General features: G+C 36.9%; 2 protein-coding genes and 1 long non-coding RNA gene across 4 annotated transcripts; 2 read left to right on the forward strand and 1 right to left on the reverse strand.

The window, feature by feature from the left end:
• The first annotated feature begins 2,676 nt into the window (after positions 1-2,676).
• LOC122644684 (pentatricopeptide repeat-containing protein At1g08070, chloroplastic-like) lies at positions 2,677-5,636 on the forward strand. 2 transcript variants are annotated; one of them, XM_043838077.1, is made up of 2 exons: positions 2,677-4,739; positions 5,575-5,636. In XM_043838077.1, the coding sequence occupies exon 1, from the start codon at positions 2,751-2,753 to the stop codon at positions 4,716-4,718; it is 1,968 nt and encodes a 655-aa protein (XP_043694012.1). In that variant the 5' UTR covers positions 2,677-2,750; the 3' UTR covers positions 4,719-4,739; positions 5,575-5,636. The 2 variants fall into 2 exon arrangements, with proteins under 2 accessions (XP_043694012.1, XP_043694013.1); XM_043838078.1 differs by lacking the exon at positions 5,575-5,636 and having other exon boundaries at positions 2,677-3,837; positions 4,045-4,851.
• A 3,124-nt stretch (positions 5,637-8,760) lies between these two features.
• LOC122645566 (endo-1,4-beta-xylanase 4-like) lies at positions 8,761-18,821 on the reverse strand. The gene is made up of 7 exons (XM_043838872.1): positions 18,706-18,821; positions 17,080-17,128; positions 15,387-15,609; positions 14,729-14,898; positions 14,358-14,456; positions 13,483-14,268; positions 8,761-9,213 (listed from the first exon to the last, which is right to left on the reverse strand). The coding sequence occupies exons 1-7, from the start codon at positions 18,765-18,767 to the stop codon at positions 8,863-8,865; spliced, it is 1,740 nt and encodes a 579-aa protein (XP_043694807.1). The 5' UTR covers positions 18,768-18,821; the 3' UTR covers positions 8,761-8,862.
• LOC122645567 lies at positions 9,868-10,385 on the forward strand. The gene is made up of 2 exons (XR_006330480.1): positions 9,868-10,090; positions 10,173-10,385. It is a non-coding gene; the product is annotated as an uncharacterized LOC122645567 (long non-coding RNA).
• Positions 18,822-19,241: the final 420 nt, after the last annotated feature.

Raw genomic sequence — 19,241 nt, forward strand, 5'->3', positions numbered from 1 at the left:
TTCTTGTTTGATGTGGAGATCAACAATGTAGGCTTTGACATTCTTCAGCTTCAAGCTTCCTTTGTGTCTTGTTTGTTTTGTTTTATTCCAAGGTTGTCTAATGCAGTTGCAGACTCCTTGGCTCGGTCGGCCCTTTCGGATGAGTCCCCGATTGATTGGCTAGTTACCTCTCAATGGCTTCTTAATCACTGTGATAAAGATGTCACTGCTTGTAAGGACTTTGTTTGTCATTGAAGTTTTTTTCTACCAAAAATAAAAAATAAAAAAAAATGAAAAAGTTTCTTACACAACCAGTGTATCATATCACATGGATTTTATTTATTATTTTGTTCACTCATCCTCTGATCATGTGGGCCCTATGTGGATGATACCATTTCTCACACCTTCATTTGTGTGGTGTGAAAGGTTTTCCCACTCTAGCTAGTGACATGAGTAATCCTCTCCCATCTATCAAAAAGATTCTAATTGGAAAGTGATAGTTCAACATCATATCTTTACATTTTTTTTAATCTTTGATTTGATTAATGATTGTACAAATAACATTTTAAATTGATAGCAAACATCATGGTACAAGGACTGGGATCTTCTCCAACGCATTGGAGAACCCAATGAGACATCTAACGGCTAGGGACATTGTGCGCACATTGGGATGCATGCAGACACACACTGTGCCCAACTGTTGAATGCTCATTGGGCACACGCCTCATTGGAGAGGATCCAAATCCATGGTACAACCTAATTAAGATCATGTCAATAGATTCACAAAGATAATTGGAAGATTATGGTTCAACCATGATATCTTAACATTTTTAAATGTTTGATTTGAACAGTGATTGTTTATTATTATTTTAAATCATAAAAAACATAATGGCACAACCTGATCTAAGATCAACAATCAGAATTCTAAGAATTCTCTAATTGGAAGGATGGAATTCAACCGTTATATTTTTACATTTGAAATCTTTGATTTACATCATGATCATTTATTTAATATTTTAATATTGATAAACACAACAGTAAAAACAAATCTATGTTTCCAATCAATATTTTAATTAAGTGATTAGATGCTTCCAATGATTTGATCATATATCTCATCGGTATATCTATGACGATTTAAAATGCTAAATATTCATGACGCAAATCAATGGTGTAAAAATGGTAAAATATTTCAATTGAAATATTTTAGAATTTTATGATGGTTTGACCTTAGATCATGTTTTACCATTGTGTTTTTCATAATTTAAATATTAATTGAATGGTTAAAATCTAAATCAAATACTTAAAATATTAAACATTATGGCTGAATTCTATCCTTTCAATTAGAACATTTTTGAAGTATTAATAATGTGATTTTAAATTTAGACCATGTCATATTGTTTTTAATGATTTAAATTTTTATATTAATGATAATGATCCAAATCAAAATGTTATAAAACTATAAAAATGTGATGTTGAAGCATATCCTTCCATTAGAATATTTTTTGATATATAAATAATTGGAGGATTTTTATCATTTTATCATCATATTTTAACACACTTTAACACCATGCGTGCTTCAGTATCCCAAATATAATTTTTAAAATAAAATAATTTGAATTAACAAACTCTTACAAAATATTGTAATCATATTTTTCAAATGAAAATTTCTTTTTTTTAAAAAAAAAAAAAGAAATTTGATTGTAAAATATAGTTAAATTTAATATAAAATAGGAAGAGGCATGCTAAGCACGCTGCCTGGCTATGTGTGGTGCCTACAACTAGACAAAAGAAGGGTGAAATAGCCGCACCTACTCCCGTGAAATGAAAAATCTCACCCCTATTTGATATCTTTTGCACATTCTCATCGGCTCACGTAGGGGTGCAAGTTTGGCCCTGTCGGCCCGAACCCGCCTTGAGTATGAACAGGGCTTGGGCTGAGATATCTTAGCCCTGAGGGTGGGTCGAGGCTGGAAATTTCTTGCCCCAAGTCAAGTCATGTCGGGCCAGGGTTGAGGCTGGCCGACTCTGTTTTAAGTTATACTATAAAATATATGTTGAATAATATATATTATAAACTTTAAATGTCACCAAAATTTTATTATATAAAATATTATATATGAAGATAATAATTGATATAATACATTTTATTATAGTGTTATTTTGTGTAAAATTGATAATTTTTTCCTTGGCCCAGTCCAGCCCATGCATCTCTCTTCCTCCTCCCTATGATCAGGGCCAATCAGGATCAGCCTGGCCCAACACTGAGGGCAAGTTAGGGTTGGATTTTTTAGGCCCTGAGTGAGGATCAGTTCAGGCTTGGGCCTAACTAAAGGGACTTAATGTTGGACTAGGATTTAATAAAGCCCGGTCCAACCCAACCCTATTGCAGCCCTAAGCTCATGTGCTAGTGCAAGGGCACTAGCTCCTGAGCCCAACGCCCAAGGAGTGACTGATGAGGCATTAAACGACGCTGGTCTGCTGGGCGTGGGATGTGTGTGCAATCCCACTTGGGCCACATACCCTGCCAACGATTTCCCTCCCCTAAAAAATATAAAATGTTTTGAAATTAGTTTCATAACATGATCAGGTTTTATATTTCTTCTTCGGGAGATCCCAAAGAAATTGCAGAAGAAACAAAAGAAATTGTGGGCATTTGTGAAAGAGAGCTTGTAGTGCCATTTCCTAAATTTGATATATCTCCCTTCTCCCTTTCGTATGTCCAGTCTGAAAATAATCTCAAGTTTTATGATTTTCATTAAACTACTGTACTAATGCGTCTGATCTCTTACATATTCGAGACGAAGGGTCTCGTTACAGTTCCCAAGCCTTTTAACATTCCAATTCCCCAGTTTATCCATTCATTATCTACCAATCAAACTTTGTTCTTCGTCCCTAATCCAAGAATAATTTTTCAACTACTGAAGCACTGCTTGACACTGTCACAACTCAATCAAATACATGCCCAAGTCATCACAAATGCCTTGTCTCAGAACAAATCTCTACTTGGAGCCCTCCTTTGCTCTTGTATCTCCACTAACAATCTAAGCTATGCACGATTCTTGTTTGTTAATTATTCTTGTCCTTCCTCATCAACTTTCCTATGCAACCTCATGATCCAAGCATACTCCAAGATACCCAATTCCCAAGAGTCTTTCAATGTCTTCCATCAGATGCTTGCAATTGGCAGACCTATGTTGGAAATCCCGGACAAATACACCTTCACCTTTGTGATCACTGCCTGTTCACGCAATCCAACTATGGTAGCTTATGGTAAAAATGTTCATGGGTTAGTTATAAAATATGGGTGCGAATCTAATATTTATGTTGGCAATTCATTAGTTAACATGTATACAATATTCAGAAAGATACAAGATGCCCATAGAGTCTTCGATGAAATGCCTAAGAGAGATGTGGTTACTTGGACTAGTCTTGTTCGTGGATATGCTAACACTGGAAATTTGGTTACGGCTCATAAGTTGTTTGATAAGATGCCTGAACGGAATGATGTTTCTTGGGCTGTTATTATTGCTGGATATGTTGGAAGTGGTCGGTACAATGATGCACTTCGGCATTTCAATGAGATGTTGTCTGATGATAAGGTCAAGCCTAATGAAGCCATTCTTGTCTGTGTTTTGTCGGCCTGTGCTCATCTTGGAGCTTTAGACCAAGGAAAGTGGGTTCATGTTTACATAGACAAGCATGGAGTGCCACAGAGTTCCAATATTTCAACTGCTCTAATTGATATGTATGCAAAATGCGGGAGGATAGACTCTGCCTATCTAATTTTTAGTAGAATGTCCAAAAGAGATGTCCTCACGTGGACAAGCTTAATCTCAGGGCTTTCAATGCATGGTCTTGGTAAGGATTCTCTTCAGGTTTTCTTTCAAATGTTAGCAGAAGGTATTAACCCAGATAACATCTCGCTTCTTGGCGTTTTGATTGGATGTAGCCATTCTGGTCTAGTAGAGGATGGTTGCTTTATCTTTTATAACATGGAACGCTTGTGGGGAATTGTGCCAAAGATTGAGCATTATGGGTGTTTGATAGACCTCCTTGGTCGTGCAGGAAAGTTGGAAAGGGCATTTGAAGTTGTCAAGAGGATGCCTATAGAGCCTGATGCTGTGATCTGGAGGGCATTGCTAAGTGCTTGTAGAATCCATGGTAATGTTAATTTTGGGGAGCGAATCTTAGATCACATTGCTCAATTGGATTCTAGTAGTCAAGGTGAAGGTTATGTACTTCTTTCAAATTTGTATGCATCTCTTGGCCAATGGGACAAGGTCACCGGATTGAGGAATGCAATGAACATGGGAGGATATGAATTCCGCCCTGGTTGTAGTTGGATTGAGATTCATGGTGTTATGCATGAATTCCTTGCTGCTGACAGGCTGCATCCCCAAATTGAGGAGATACATGACAAGTTAAATGAGGTGCTGAAAATCATAACCATTTATGGAGGCTATGTTCCTAACACAAAGCAAGTGCTGTTTGATTTGATTGAGGAGGAGAAAGAGCAAGCTTTATCTTGGCACAGTGAGAAGTTGGCTGTGGCTTTTGGACTGCTAAATACTGAAGCACAGACCCCAATTCGGATAGTGAAAAATCTAAGGATATGTGAGGATTGTCATTCTTCTATGAAAGCTATTTCACTAGTTTTCCATAAAGAAATTGTTGTAAGAGATAGATCGCGTTTCCACACTTTCAGAGGAGGAAACTGTACGTGTACAGATTTTTGGTAGAAGATCATTTGTGGGCTAAAGGTATGGGATATTGAGCAGTTTTATATGATTACCTTGAAGAGCAATGACCTAGTTTTGTAAATTGAGCTGTTTTGCCTCAATCTCTTTACATTCTTTATGGTGGGCATTAAAATTTTTTTTTTAAGGCCTTTAGTAGTGAAGAGATGCACAGGAACATGTTATGGCTAAGTACAAGTATTATTTTGCAGCACTCTTATTTGTTAACTAGAATATTAGTTACAGCAATACTTGAGATTACTAAGCATCTAACATATGGATATTTCCTATTTGAAAACCAAAGGTTTCGTTTTGTCTTTTGGTTTTAAGTCATAATCCAATTGCTTAATTCATATCTGTGTTAATCTATTGCTTCAGTTATCTGTGATTCTACTTCTTCTTTTAGTTGTCAGTCCTGTATCACTGGATTTCAAAACTTCGTTCTCTTTAGTGTGAATATGGGAGCATCCTCACCTCTTGTTCTGTTCTCATTTTTCTGCAAAGGAGATAGTCCAGAAACTCGGGAAGACAAGTACAAGTTTCCAGAATTCCAGTGCTCTATTCCCAAATTCTTGATTTTTCCTCTTCAATCCATTTCTTCTTATTTCTCCTTCCTTTCTCCGGATCATTTAACAAATCTACAAGCTATTTCTTAATTTTCCTTGAAGTTGTTGTACTTGTTAATGTGAGTTGGTCTTTGTATGATATTTGAATTAATTCCCTACTGTTGCTTATTGAAGGAAAGAAAGGAAAAAAGTGTATATTGGGAAGGAATCATTGTTTTTCTATTCTCCTTCCTTTCTTTTTTATTTATATTTTAACTTCTTTTTTATTTTACTCAGTTAGACTTCTTTTTCAGGCTTCAGGAGGCAGAAGTTTAGGGTCATCACCTGATTCTGTACAAGTGGTGGAATATGAATGGAGGTAGTTTTTAATTATTTTGATGTTTTTCAATTATTTATATTGAAAATGCTTTTATTGAGCTGGAGACCTGCCTCTTGTTCTTTTAATTTCTCCAGTATGAATCATATTGCTTCTCCTTTTGATGCATTCAGAGATCTCCATTGCACATTTCTTTGCCACCTCAAATGACATTTGCTCAACTTATCATATATTGGAGCTTCTAACTCAGACATGAACTAATCCTTCTCTCTTTCTCTCTCAAATGTATTCCCGGTTTTGGTCGAATCTTTTTGATCGCCGGGCATCCATCCAATGCATTCTTTCTGATACAGTATGGTACAGTGAACACCCGAATTGCTTCTAATGTGTTCATTCCTTGTTTTATCTTTTCTAGTTTTACTACATCCATCTCAGCATTCACAGTCTCTGTTGTTGCTTATCAAAAGGGGGAAAGAAGTTCATGTTCGAAGGCTTTGTTGTTAGGTTGAGTGTCCTATCTTTTTTCCCTCACTTTTTATTTTCTATTTAGCTCAGTTGTATTTCTCTTTTCTGGCTTCAGGGGACAGAAAAGTTTAGCATCGTCATTTAAGCTCCCAAAGAAAGCTATTCCTAGAGATTCTATATAAGAAGTGTAATCTGAATGGAGGTAATTCCTTCCCATTCCGATGTTTCAATAATTTACACACACAATATTTTTATTGAGCTCTCATACACATTGTCAACTAATATGATTTCCCTACAGAAGTGGTACCAAGTTTACAAAAACCATATGTGATTCTCTGTCTAGTGATGAAGCTTCACCATCTATTAAGGTGATAATTTGAGACTTCTTGCTTTAGCTGATGAGAGTGATTCATGTTCACTTTAAAATGTAAAATGCATAAACAAGTTAACGCGTGTCTTATATGCTTTCATAGATACAATTGTGATGCATATGTCAAAATTTGTGTATTTAGTGGCTTAATTTAAGAGGGACATATGACTCAGGCTATGAGGCTATTCTTATTGTAGCCTTTGATTGATGACACTGTTTTTTTCTTTTGTTTTGTTTTGTTTTTTTTTGATAAATAAGCCTTATATTGACTACTCAAAAGTATTTTCTTAAAATCGTTGATAAATTCAGAACTTCATCGGGATGCAATCATTATGGTATCTATACTCTGCAGTAGTTTATGATCGTTTTTCTCTTGTTCTTGATACTAATAGAAACACACTGATATTTTTCTAGTATTAGTTACTATCCCTGACTCAGGTCTTGATATGGATTTTTTTAGGAATAATTGAGGCATGGGTGACTGCTGAGCGAAATAATATTAGTCCTTTCTTTAGATTAAAATCACCACTTAAAGCGGAGTAGAAGTCACATTAGGAAGCTTAGAGGTGGCAATTCCAGATTGATACATCCAATCATGTATTTCTTCAATGTAAAGATGGAGGTCTCTAACATTATGGTGCTTGCTAGCATGTCTACCAGCCCCCAACTTTTTATTTGAATTCTTCTGGAGTCCCAGATGTCAGTGTTGAATGTTGATGCCAAAGGTGTTAGTGAACATAGATGTAGTTTTGAGAACCCGCTTTATGTTTTTGCGTGGTGACTGCTACTGCCATTGAATATGCTTCGAAAGTTGGGCAATGGTAAGGCTACTGAGTGCACTGAAGTGTACTCTGGGTTGGGTTCATGGAACTAAATCTCGGTCGAAGCTGACCGAAATCTCCGAGTTGTCTTGATTTCCGGCCTAGCCGAAATGAAACCCATGGTCAAAACCCAAGTTTCGACCCGGGGTTTAAATGCAGGGAGGCCCAGTGTCAAAACCTCGAAACGAGATCTGGCACCTCTCGGTTTGCCTGATCTAAACCAGGTCCGAAACCGAGATCTCGATCCTTGATTGGGATATGGTGGAAAATGGCTAAATGAAGTGCAATTGTTGTGAAAATCATGTCCTTCTTGTCAACTTCAATGTTAGTTAGCTTCAGAAGCATTTGCCAGCATAGGACGTTTGAAGAAATTCCGGTGCATCTGATTCCTATGGTTTATGCTAAGAAAGTAAATCTCATGCAACTACTGTAAGAAAGTAGGTTCCTAAACCATTGACAATAGCAGTAGGGAACGGGGATGTTGGAAATGTCAGGAGACTCAGGCCTGCATTCGGGCTAGGAAGCGGCTTGCATGTAGCAAGGAAGTAAGGTTGAGACAAAATTATAGAAACATCACGCACGAATGAGCCTCTTTTATAATTTGGCTATCCAAGATTGTGCAGATTAAGCACACTTGTCTTCACTTGGTGAGGATGAGGCAGGTCATAGATTCAAAAATAAAAATAGTGTAAGGATCACAGAAAGAATGCAAGCAGCTTATCCTAATTTCAGGAGACTCCCATCAAGACTTAAGTTCAGCAAGAAAGATAAAAGGGATTTGTGCAGGAAAAGCTTCGTTTGTCATATTTATGGGTCATCATGGCAATAGCTTGTGGGGAGTTGGAGATTCAAACAGATCTAAATAGAAATTGCCAGATCTAACACAGAGTAGCTATGGTGCAAGTAGTTTAGAGATCCTAATTTGAACTAGAAACTGAAAGAATGAGTTCATTTATTTTTTCCCTTTCTACTGCTCTCCTCTTCTTGCTTGACTTCTGCTTGTGTTTCCTTGCTCATCTATGGTCCCACACTCATAACATCCTAACAATGTACGTAGTTTACTAAACCACCTCACTAATGTAGTTCAATTAATTTGTGGGTGGTTTTCTTCTAAGAACATCCCTGATAAGGGGGGTGACTGGGGAAGTGGAATGAGGCCTAGGGGCCAATAATGTGTGACCTCTCTCTCCCTCTCTCTCTCTCTGTGTGTGTGGAACTTCCAAAGGCAAGAGTTAGTGCAAACAGGCGCACTGGGAAAGAGTCACAAAGGCATCTATGCACATTCATAATGCTAGGGAAAGGACCCCTAGGCCTCATATTCTGGCAGAACTACTTCCCATTGGCTTTCACACATCTACGACGTTCTGGTAGTCAGGTGTCAGAACTAAGGCTGGTTTTCTTAGCATTGCTCATTAAAATAAATACTATCTCAAACACAACTAACAATATACTTTAATCTTAACAGAGTAAATTTTTTAAGGGCATAAAAACAAACCAAACTCCTAAATGACCAAATTAGTATAGCATGGGTTGAACACGGGTTCAGTTCCCAAGTTTAACTCTTATTGCTCCATACAAGCTGTTGCTTATACTAGATTGATGCAGTGGCCTATTCTCTTATTGCAATCCACACATCTAGCGCTTCAGAGCACTCCCTTGTCACCTTCAATGTCTGTTTAAGTGAGGTAGTGTTTTTTGCGTTTGTGACTCTTACAAGGTACTCTCCTAGGAAAACTGAGTGTTCATATATTCCATCGATGTCTGTAGTACCCTGCAAGCCGTTGGTACTCCACTCTTGGATCAACTTGTCAACAACATCACCTGTTGGCAAATTCTTGAAACTGTTATCTGTTAAACACATCCTACTACAACCTGTGGGCTTCCATCCTGCCCAGACTATGATCCCTTGGACCGAAGGATGAGAATACGCCTCTCTCATTATCTCTTCCAAGTATCTAGCCTGCCACATAGAAGGGCCATCAAGATAAAATATAATCTATTGCATCAAAGATGAAGACAAACTATTTAGCAAGAGAGCTATCTTGTAGAAGGATGTAAACATTATTAAGGGGAATAATTTAGTTTGCATATATTGGTGGTATGACTAGTTCTGTTGAAGCCTATTTAATCAACTTGAAAAATGGAAAACTTGATCCTTGAATTCTTTAGTTAGAATAAGACAGAATAGACTACTGTATTAGCCATGGGATAATCTTGAAGGTTCAAAGAGAATCCTAGACCAGTCTAACAATGTCTGGCTACATTTATAAGGGAAATTATTTAAACGACAAGGACAAAGAATCCTATCAACTAGATTTGTACAGAATGGATTAAGCACTGTCCCACTGTGCAGCTTTAACTTGCTTTTGTTGCTACGTATAGGCAGCTGTGGCATGTTGTACATTAACCACCATCATTTCAAGAGAACTCATCCTCGTGTTTATGGTAAAGTATTGTCTTTAGTTGTCTGTTGAATACCTATTGACCATGATAATGAATGATGTCTCCCAATTCCCAATGTTCAGCAACTTTAATTTACCACTTCTGTTTATTTATCAGTCTCTGCTTGATATGTGCTGCAGTGCTGCAAAGTAGTATTGGGGCATGATGAGGTTTGCTAGGCTGAAAAGACAGTACCAGAAAACCTTCTAGAAAAATCAGAATCACAGTGAAACAAAACTGATAGTGTATGGCAGAAACTTGGACAGAATAGATATCTCAATTCCGACAACTGATGAGGCTGAAACTTGGACTGAATGGAGGTCCTAATGGATAGACTAGGTGCTAAATATATCAAGGCCAACCAATGGTTGGATTAAAAGAAACAAACACCAACAGTAAATAGAAACTGATAAAAGACAGAATTAGTAAGTCAAAGAATAATCCATAACTCCCAATCTACTAATCAGATTACTACAGAATTCCTGGTCGATTTCAGTGAAGAGGGAGGAGAAGATTATATCAGAAATTGAAGCGTATCCAATGGCTAGATTAAGAGAAACATTAAGAAAAAGTTACTGATATAATAGGGCAAACCAGAAATCATAGTAAAAGGGAAAACAGAGAATAAAACCTGGAGAAATAATGGTTAACAGAATGGTATGTTATGAAAAATAAAGAGAACATAAGAAGAATATTACCTAAGATGACAATGGTAGGATTGAGAAGGCTGATGGAATCGATAGAACTGTAAGGGAAACTCTGTGAGAGAGAAAAAGATGGAAGAAGGGTAGAGGATATGACATGGTACCACCACCAAGCTTAGGTCAGTTTCACCACCAACCAACCATAGGACTTACCACCTAAGGTCTGCAACTGAATCATAACAGCAGCAAGAACTCAAAGAGAGCTGAGCATAATGTTGTTCATCAAAATCGTGGGCAACATGCCCCTCCTCTTGATTTATAAAAGTGATTGCTACATTCAAAATAGGAAACTCACCATGTAGTGATCTCCTTGACAACTAAATAACAACATAATAGAAAGTCTCCAAAACGACAACTACTATATAGGAACTACTAAAGATCTGTTAACTTATATTACAAACAACTCCTAACACAAAATAGAAACTTGCTAACATAGCCTCTACAGAATATTCTAGCAGCGTATAAATATTTTCTAGTAGCATCTATGGCTCACACCATCACACCCACGCATGAGTTCTGGTCTAATACCAGAACCTGGTACAAAACAGAACCAGAACAAAAAAGGGCCTACCCAGTGTTCGAGGCTCCCGCTACTGCAGGGTCTGGGGAGGGGCATACGTATGCAGCCTTACCCCTGTTTTACATAGAGGCTGTTTCCTAATTCCAACCCACGACCACCAGATTGCAATAGAGCAACCTTGCCATTGCGCCGAAGCCCCCTCTACAAAACAGAACAAGAACCCAGGCCGAAAATCAGTTAGCCTGGTTCTTCTTCCTCCTACAGTAGCCTTGTACTGCATCAGAGCATCTCTGTGCAGTCTTCTAGAAAAGTGACCAATGAAATTGGTCTCATATTCTGAAGTGGCCGAGGAATTCCACTCAAGCCAACTAATTAGAAAAGCAAGCAAGCCAAATTATTGGATCCTAGTTTCTTGCATGGATGAATCCTAATTATCCATCCCTCGCATAAATCTAATTAAAACCTTGAACAACACCCCCAGAAATTAGTACAAGATTGTTGCCACTGTTGGTTTCAGTTTTGAGTCATAGTTGGTTTAGGATTTGGAATTATGTTCGATTTATGAGTGTTTTTATTTCATTTGGAATTATAATTGTTGTAATTTGAATCAAAATAGGAATTAATTGGTCAAATAGATTTTGATGTAAGAAATCAAAATAGGAATAAGCCTGGCTGTGAGTATAAGCAAGTTTGTATCAGTTCTTTTTCTTAATTTTTGTATTTTCAATAAAATTGGAATGGTCTTCTAGGTCTATGAGAGAACTGTTCTCTTATGGTTTATCGTTGTACCTAGATGTTGTTCATGGTGAACACTCACCTGTTTCTTTTCTTTCTTCAACCTGGAATGTTAGAGGCCTTGGTCACCTTTAGCAGAGACCTGGTCAGAATTATATCAGGGAGATATGGCAAAGTAATTTTATTGCAAGAAACCAAATTAAATTCTTTTGTGTTCCAAGCAACTTTATGATGAACTAATGCTGCGGAGTAGTTTGATTTTACCTGCAATCAGAACTTAACGGGATTGTGAGATTTGTAGAACTATGTCTATTTTGTTCAGTTAGATGATGTTTTGGGTGCTTTTCCCATTAAAGTAGCTCTTTGTGAGAGCGTGTAGCTTTATCTAAGAACTTTGTACAGATACTGGTCGATATCTATCAGATTGGGTATCTTCCTTTGGAGATTTTGAATGTGTCAATCTTAGGGAGCTTGGTGATCATTGGTGGTCTTTTCTGAAAATGTGAAATAGTATCTTGGAGATTCATTATACATAGTCTGTACTTGTATAGCCTAGCTTTTATACTTTCTGTACTTGCTATTGTTGTTTTCGCTCTTATCAGTAAATTATATTCTTTTTGAGCTGATATATACGAGAAAAGTTCTCTGTGGGGGAGTGTGTCGCCTATGCCCAGACACTGTAGAGGGTTGGGAGGGCAAAATGACCGCTCCGCCCTCTGTGAAAGGCAGAAATTCCACCCCCAAGATGCTTCTGCGCCCCCTCATTGGCCCCCGCACGCACACAGGGGCCATGCTCCACCACAGAGAATGGTCTCTCATATATATATATATATATATCTATCTGTGTGTGTGTGTAAATTCTGCTTACATGATTTTATGCAACTTTTTCAGTAAATTGATCGTCAGTTTTGTTCTAATTTCTTATAATTTCAGTTCTACCATTACTATGATTCCCAAGAGGGGGGGACTAGACTCGTTTCTAACATGTGGCATTCATTTTATAAAAAAAGGCCGTACCCAGTGCACAAGGCTCCCGCGTTTAGCAGGGTCCGGGGAAGGTCAAATGTATGCAGCCTTACCCAGGGCATTCATTTTATATGTTTATTACTTCGTTTTCTACATCATTAGTTTCATATTAGAGGCTTGTCATCAGCCATTATAGGTGATTGAGAGAAAAAACTAAATGGAAGAAAGAAAACCATTATAATCTCTTATACCCGTGGTAATGGTAACCTGCATACTATATAAATGGGTTGGTTTCAGGTATATGGTCTGGATCTGATGGGCTGTTAAACTTCCTCTGAGCCTACACTAATCCACCAAACCCGTATTTGCCTGAGCGCACCCAATTACCAGATTATCATATATCCCATTGATAATAAAATTATGCTTATTTTATTTTTGTTATACAGTCATCATTACATTTCTTAAAGCAGTATTTGAGCAGGTCAAGCCCACCATCACGAAATATTAAGGGGCAGGTTCAGATTGGGCCCGTGTCATGTTAATTCCCTATCTTAACCCACCAGACTCATCTTGCAACTACTAACCATCATATTTTGCTTCTGGCCTTCGTTTTTATTTTTCTCCAATATTGAAACTTTACTTATTCATCAAAGAAAAAGAAACCCGATTTCAGTACCCTAGAATTAGACTCTATTGGCCATAGCCTTGTTTTCAGATATCCAGCCTAGCCTATTTCCTGCCGTAGCTTTCTATTATTTGGGTTGCATTACTATTTGTTTGTCAATTTCCCTGCATCAGTAACAAAGTTGAATTTTGGAAAATAATATATCTTACAATGAGATAAAGGGAGCAGTGATCGTACCTGATTTGGGCCTCTTATAACATCCAATTCTGTGAGCCAAATTGGTAATTGGGTAGCACCGAGAGTATCCAAACAAGCTCTCATATAAGGGATATCGGGTTCATCGAAATGGGATTCGAGTCCAATTGCTTCCAACAGTCCTTTGTTGCCAGGGAATGACTTAATCTGCCTAAGCTTTTGCAAGTACATAGCTGGGGTAGAGTTTAAATCTTTTGCATGTTCCAATGTATTATACTCATTCATGAAAAGAGCTGTCTTCGGATCTAGCTGCTGAACTCTCTGGAAGAAATATGCCGAGGCATTTGGCCCAAGTTTATCTTCGAAGTAGGAAAAGTGCAGATTCTCGTTCATGACATCCCATGCAATAAGTTGACCAGAGTATCTTGATACCACTGAATTCAATCTGTTTAGTGCAGCGACTTTCAACTCTTCTGGAGGTAGGGATTTCAACCAATCTGGTTGGAACCTTGGGTCATCCCAGAAGATGTTATGACCTCTCACAGAGATCCTATGCTCTTTGAAAAAGTCTAACATGGCATCTGGGATTGAGTAGTTCTCTTTCCCAAAGTTGATTTCAGTGCTGTACCACTTCATTTCATTGTCAAAAGTTGTAGCAGTGAACCGGGAAGTAAACCAGTCTTGATAAGCCTTGTTTCCGAGGATGGCCTCAGAAGTGCCACACCCAAGTGGGAATTGAGGCCTTAAGCTCTCCATTGAGACTGTTGCACTATGGATCATCTTTCCTTCTTTGTCAGATACATGGAATCGCACCTTCCTCTTACGAATCTGTGTAGATTAGTCACTTTTGTGTTATTGTGAATCACATGGAAATTTCCGATTTTATAATGTTAATTTTAAAAGACCTTTTGAATTACCTTCTCAATGCTTTCTGATTGCTGCTTTTGCCATTGATCTTTACTAAATGGTTGTAGAGAAATATTATCTGCCCATATCTCAATGACTGTTTTTCTGCTCTGTAAAAGTTGATTATGGAAAATGTTAATGTAGGTGAATGATCTATAAAAAAAATATTTGATTATATGAAGCATTAAACATCCATGCCTTTTATTTTCCTTCTGTTAATCTAATTAAGATAGGTGATATAAGCTAGCATTTACGAAATATTTGTTGGTCTGACAAAATTGATTTCCATTTAAATATAGAGAGTTTTCTGATTATGGTGTCTTCTCATATTCTGAAACTAAAAAATGGTATACAAGATCAAAACTTCTTAAGTACATCTGACCTGAAAGAAAAGCTCAGTTGGTCCAGAGAAATTTACAGCCAGGCCTCCTTTGAGCATAGACCAGCAGCCATACTGAGCTGCCACAGCCCCAACTACCATGTTTTGATCTTGTGAAGTTTTGAGTGCAGCTACCACCATCGACTCATTACCTCCTTTAATTTGTACCCAAGCTGAAAAAGCCATGAGATTTCAAATTGCTGAAATATGAAAGTGTATATACTAAATCCTTGGGCAGACAGATGCATGAAGAACACATCAGGAAACTAATAACTACATGTCTACATGCATCAACTTGAAGAGGGATAAAGAAGATACGGAACCCACAATGATTTTCATGGGGGTCCATATTTCTACAAATGCCATCTTTTCCATTGTTGTGTACCTTACACTTGGATTTGATGTTTCAGAAATGACTCTTCTGCCATTCATCCTGGAGTAAGTTGCAAATGAGCCCATCTCTATTTCAGGTCAGTCACTCCTAATGGTTTGGATTCAGGTTGAGTCCCTCTTGGGTGCTTCTCAACCTGAGTTGAGCTTGCATGGGTTGACAAAGCTCAACTGGACTGTTCTACTGGATTAATTGAGAACAGCTTGTGACTTTTGGTATCAACTTGTAAGATGCAATGATCATAAGTATCAGTTAAGACTGAAGAATTACCTGAAAAAGTGTAGAAGGTTCCTTCTTTCAAATGTACCATTTGTGAGAAGCTATCATGTGGTTTAGTTCTATTGTATGCAACAATGAACTGGTTTCCTTGCTTGGATGTCCTCAACTCTATATTCCCATTTCCAAAAACAGTCCATCCTTGTAAGCCATCACTAAATTCAGGATTGAGAATCAAACCTCCCCCGTACTGTGGTTTCTGGGCTTTATCCAAACACTGAAAACAAGAGAAAATCAATATGAAATAATATATCAATTAAAAAGTTCTTGTCCAATCCTTAATAGTTTGTAGTACACTTCCTGTCAAGTTTCGTATCCTATTAAATATTGTTTGTAATATATTTATGATCCAAGTTTGCATGCCTAGATGATTTCATTTAAGGATCTGGTGAATAATTACTTTGCTATGTTGTGAAGCATACAAACTCAAAAATCAAGGGTTACCCATAAGATAAAAATAAAAATAAAAATTCTCAACCATCAATCAAGGCCTTCAGTTTGGCTTTGACATAAAATTCCACTCAGAAATCCCAGATTTTCACTGAAACTTCTCTAATTTTCTCTGATAACTCAAAGCATACTCTTGAAAATGTAAAATAATTTTCTTCAGACTGAAATGCTGTCTTGTAGCGTGATGGATGTATATTGCATGGCTTAATAATGTTAGAATATTTCATTAGCTGGTGCTCATTCCTTGACTTCATTCAGTAGATGATTCTAAGGTTGATGCATAATATTCTCATTCATTTTAACCGATTGAAGTAAGATATGAATTAGGTGGTTAGTCTTTTGGCAAAATCTATTTCCAGGTGTATCATGAAGATTACACAGTTAGAAATCTGAATTGATCATAGGATTATTAGAAATCAGTAAATTAAACCAGGCTGAGCCAGAGTCCCCACATTTCTTATGTTGGATATGCTATGATCTGTTATGTAACTTAACTGATGATATGAAGTGAGGGCAGGCTAGACCCAAGTCCCCCACATTTCCTGGGTAGGAAGTGCTGTGACCTGCTCTATGGTAACTCCTCACAAATGGTAACTTTTAAAAATACTTTGTTTCTGCTCTAGTCTTTGAAATGATACTATTATGGCCCTTCGATCATGTTAGCCATCTGTTGGGTGAGGCAGAAACTCCAGAATTACATATCATTGTACATTATTAATTATCGTTGTTCGATCTCATTTGTTACATTTTTTTTTTTTGTTAAATATTGTTTGATTTTGTTGAATATAATAGGCCTACATAATATTGGTTTATTTCTCTTGTAAGAAGGTCTAGATCTCTCTTTGTTCCTGAGGGAATTTCTCTTTCTCTGGAGGATGACTGAGATCTGCTAATTCATTGGCTGGATTCTTTGTTTATGGAGTCCTTATCCTGCTGATTAGTCCCTTCTGGTGCTTTTTCTAGGAATGGACATGTCTCTTATTGTTATCATTATACTATGCATTGTATCTTTTTCCAAAAGAAGAAAATAAAAAAAAACCCTTATTCTTATTAGAGTTTATTATGTAATCTGACTATATTATACAATGAAGAAAATTTTAATTATGATGTTTAATACCATTACTGCCCCTCGTCACAAATGCAAAGAAAGACAAAAATTGAAATGGTAACAGTCTAAATAGTTACACAGAGCAGGACCTCAAAAAAAAAAAAAAAAAAAAAAAAAAAAAAAACTTACCTCTATGCTTGCAGAGTAGTCATAGATAGAGGCATCAATTTCATTCCCTATGTCAACCAACAACAGTTTCAGATCATTTGAAAGGAAATATGATTAAATGAAATTTGGTAGAGAAATAGTAATCAGCTGCTCTAGAACTCCAAGATGCCCAGGTTTCAGATTTGATCCTAATCTGATTTAAAGCCTCTTCAAATTTAAAACAGAAGTGCACAGGCTCAGATTGAGATTCCAAATTAAGATGGACAAACTCCTTCAGAAACAGCTAATTTAGATTTGGATCTACAATCAGAGCTATATGTTGTGGATTTGATTCAGAGTGTCAAAATCAAACTAAAACTGTTTCCGAAACCGAACCGAGCTGTTTACACCGAAACTGTGAACTTGTTTAATAAATGGTTTGGTTTTGGTTTAAAAATTAAGACCACTTAGTTAAATGGTTTAACTATAGTAAACCATTTAAATCGAAACAAATATTAATAATATGTAATGACAATAATTAACTATTAATAAATATTGTGTAAATATGTAATGTTACAAATAAATAATTATTTAAAGAAAACATATAAGTATATAACTCATACATCCATTTCAACAAAAAAGTAAAAGACTTGTAATGGAAAGGAGTCATTTGAATAAATAAAAATTTAAAATTTTATAAAATCGTTTAAAATGATATATAAACGGTTTCGGTTTCAACATGTTCGATTTTGGTTTTACCTAAACAAATCGCACTGAATCAAATCGAACCATTTACACTGGAACTGAACCATTTAACACCCTTAGATCTGACCAATTGTCACGTAAGACCAGTTTTGAAAATTTTGAATCTTGTTGGTCTGGATCAGCTCTGATTTGGATTTGGACTTGGGTTATCATCAGTCTTAAAATATTTACAGCAGTTGCCTAGCGTAATTGGTGCACTATGGTGCGCTTCATGCCCATGCTCACCAGGAGGTTTCAAGTTCGAGTCTCCTGGCTATTACCTTCCCCACCCCTTAAACTAAAAATATATAAATGCTTCCAATTCCCAAAAAAAAATAAAATTTACAGAAGCAAATTTGAAGGTCTAAAATCGGTTGTTCAATTTCATTAATGGTTTCGGTTTGGTTTGATTTTTTTGTGGTTCGTCGATCTGGATTCACCAGTGTATTAGCTCCAAATTGAACCAAACCCAATTATTAATTTCGTAACAAATCAAAACTGAGCCAATTACTTATGGATTGGTCGGTCTGGATTTTATCAATTGGTTCTAATTTCGGTTCAAAATTGGCACCTTTAATTCGACCCTCTTAAAATGTAAAAACGGGCGTATCTGGTGCACGAGGGTCCCGTCACTGCAGGATTTGGGAAGGGTCATAATGTACGCAGCCTTATCCCTGCTTTCACCGAGAGGCTGTTTCTAGACTTGAACCAGTGACCACTTGATCATGCAATGGAGCAACCTTACCAGTGCACCAAGGCCCGCCCTCTATCTTCTTAAAATAGTGCAAGCCATAAACCAGCCTAGCTACCTTGACAATCATGGATAGAGCTCAAGAGTTGTACAAGATAAATATCAACTGGGGTGTTAACTAAATCTATTTTCTTTTACACATTTACAAAAGAAGCTGTGAATTCAAACCTTCTGCCAAAAGCAAAGAGCGAAGCAGAAGAAGCTGCAGTATCTGAACCACCATAGAAATCTTCATCTCTCTCTCAACAAATGTATAGCGATCCTGGAATTAATATTCCTTAAACCATTCAGAAAGGCTAGTAATACTCCATAAGAGAAAGATAATAGAAGAAAGAATAAGACTTCTTTATGAGTGGTTTTGATGTATTTCACTTATTCAAAAGAACTGACCTGAGATCACAAGACACAAGTTATGGAAGTACTACTTAGAGAGTAATACTCATGAATGAATAGGCTACAACTGTAGTACTTGAGGAAGGCTTTATATTTATAAGGATGATCGATGAAGTGTAGCTAACTAGAGATCATGGTTTGAGGTATCGGTATCGGATTATCCAATACGGCCGATACTGCATTGTTTTGAAGGTGATCGATATTGATATCTGGGTGATAACATATCGGTGGAACGGTACAGACAAGGTGTAAAATAGTCAAAAAAAAATCCTTTTTTAAGGAAATCCAGAGATAAATTTATCTGATACAACCAACC

This window comes from Telopea speciosissima, chromosome 11 (assembly GCF_018873765.1).
Source record: "Telopea speciosissima isolate NSW1024214 ecotype Mountain lineage chromosome 11, Tspe_v1, whole genome shotgun sequence".
NCBI lineage: Eukaryota > Viridiplantae > Streptophyta > Magnoliopsida > Proteales > Proteaceae > Telopea > Telopea speciosissima.

Bases quoted from the DNA above. Each gene is read 5' to 3' on its own strand.
- LOC122644684 (XM_043838077.1), top strand. From the start codon at position 2,751: ATGCGTCTGATCTCTTACATATTCGAGACGAAGGGTCTCGTTACAGTT.
- LOC122645566 (XM_043838872.1), bottom strand. From the start codon at position 18,767: ATGAAGATTTCTATGGTGGTTCAGATACTGCAGCTTCTTCTGCTTCGC. The intron at 14,899-15,386 runs GTAATTCTTCAG...TGGCTTTTTCAG, and splicing joins AACCTTCTACACTTTTTCAG to CTTGGGTACAAATTAAAGGA. The intron at 9,214-13,482 runs GTACGATCACTG...TCTATGTGGCAG, and splicing joins TTATAAGAGGCCCAAATCAG to GCTAGATACTTGGAAGAGAT.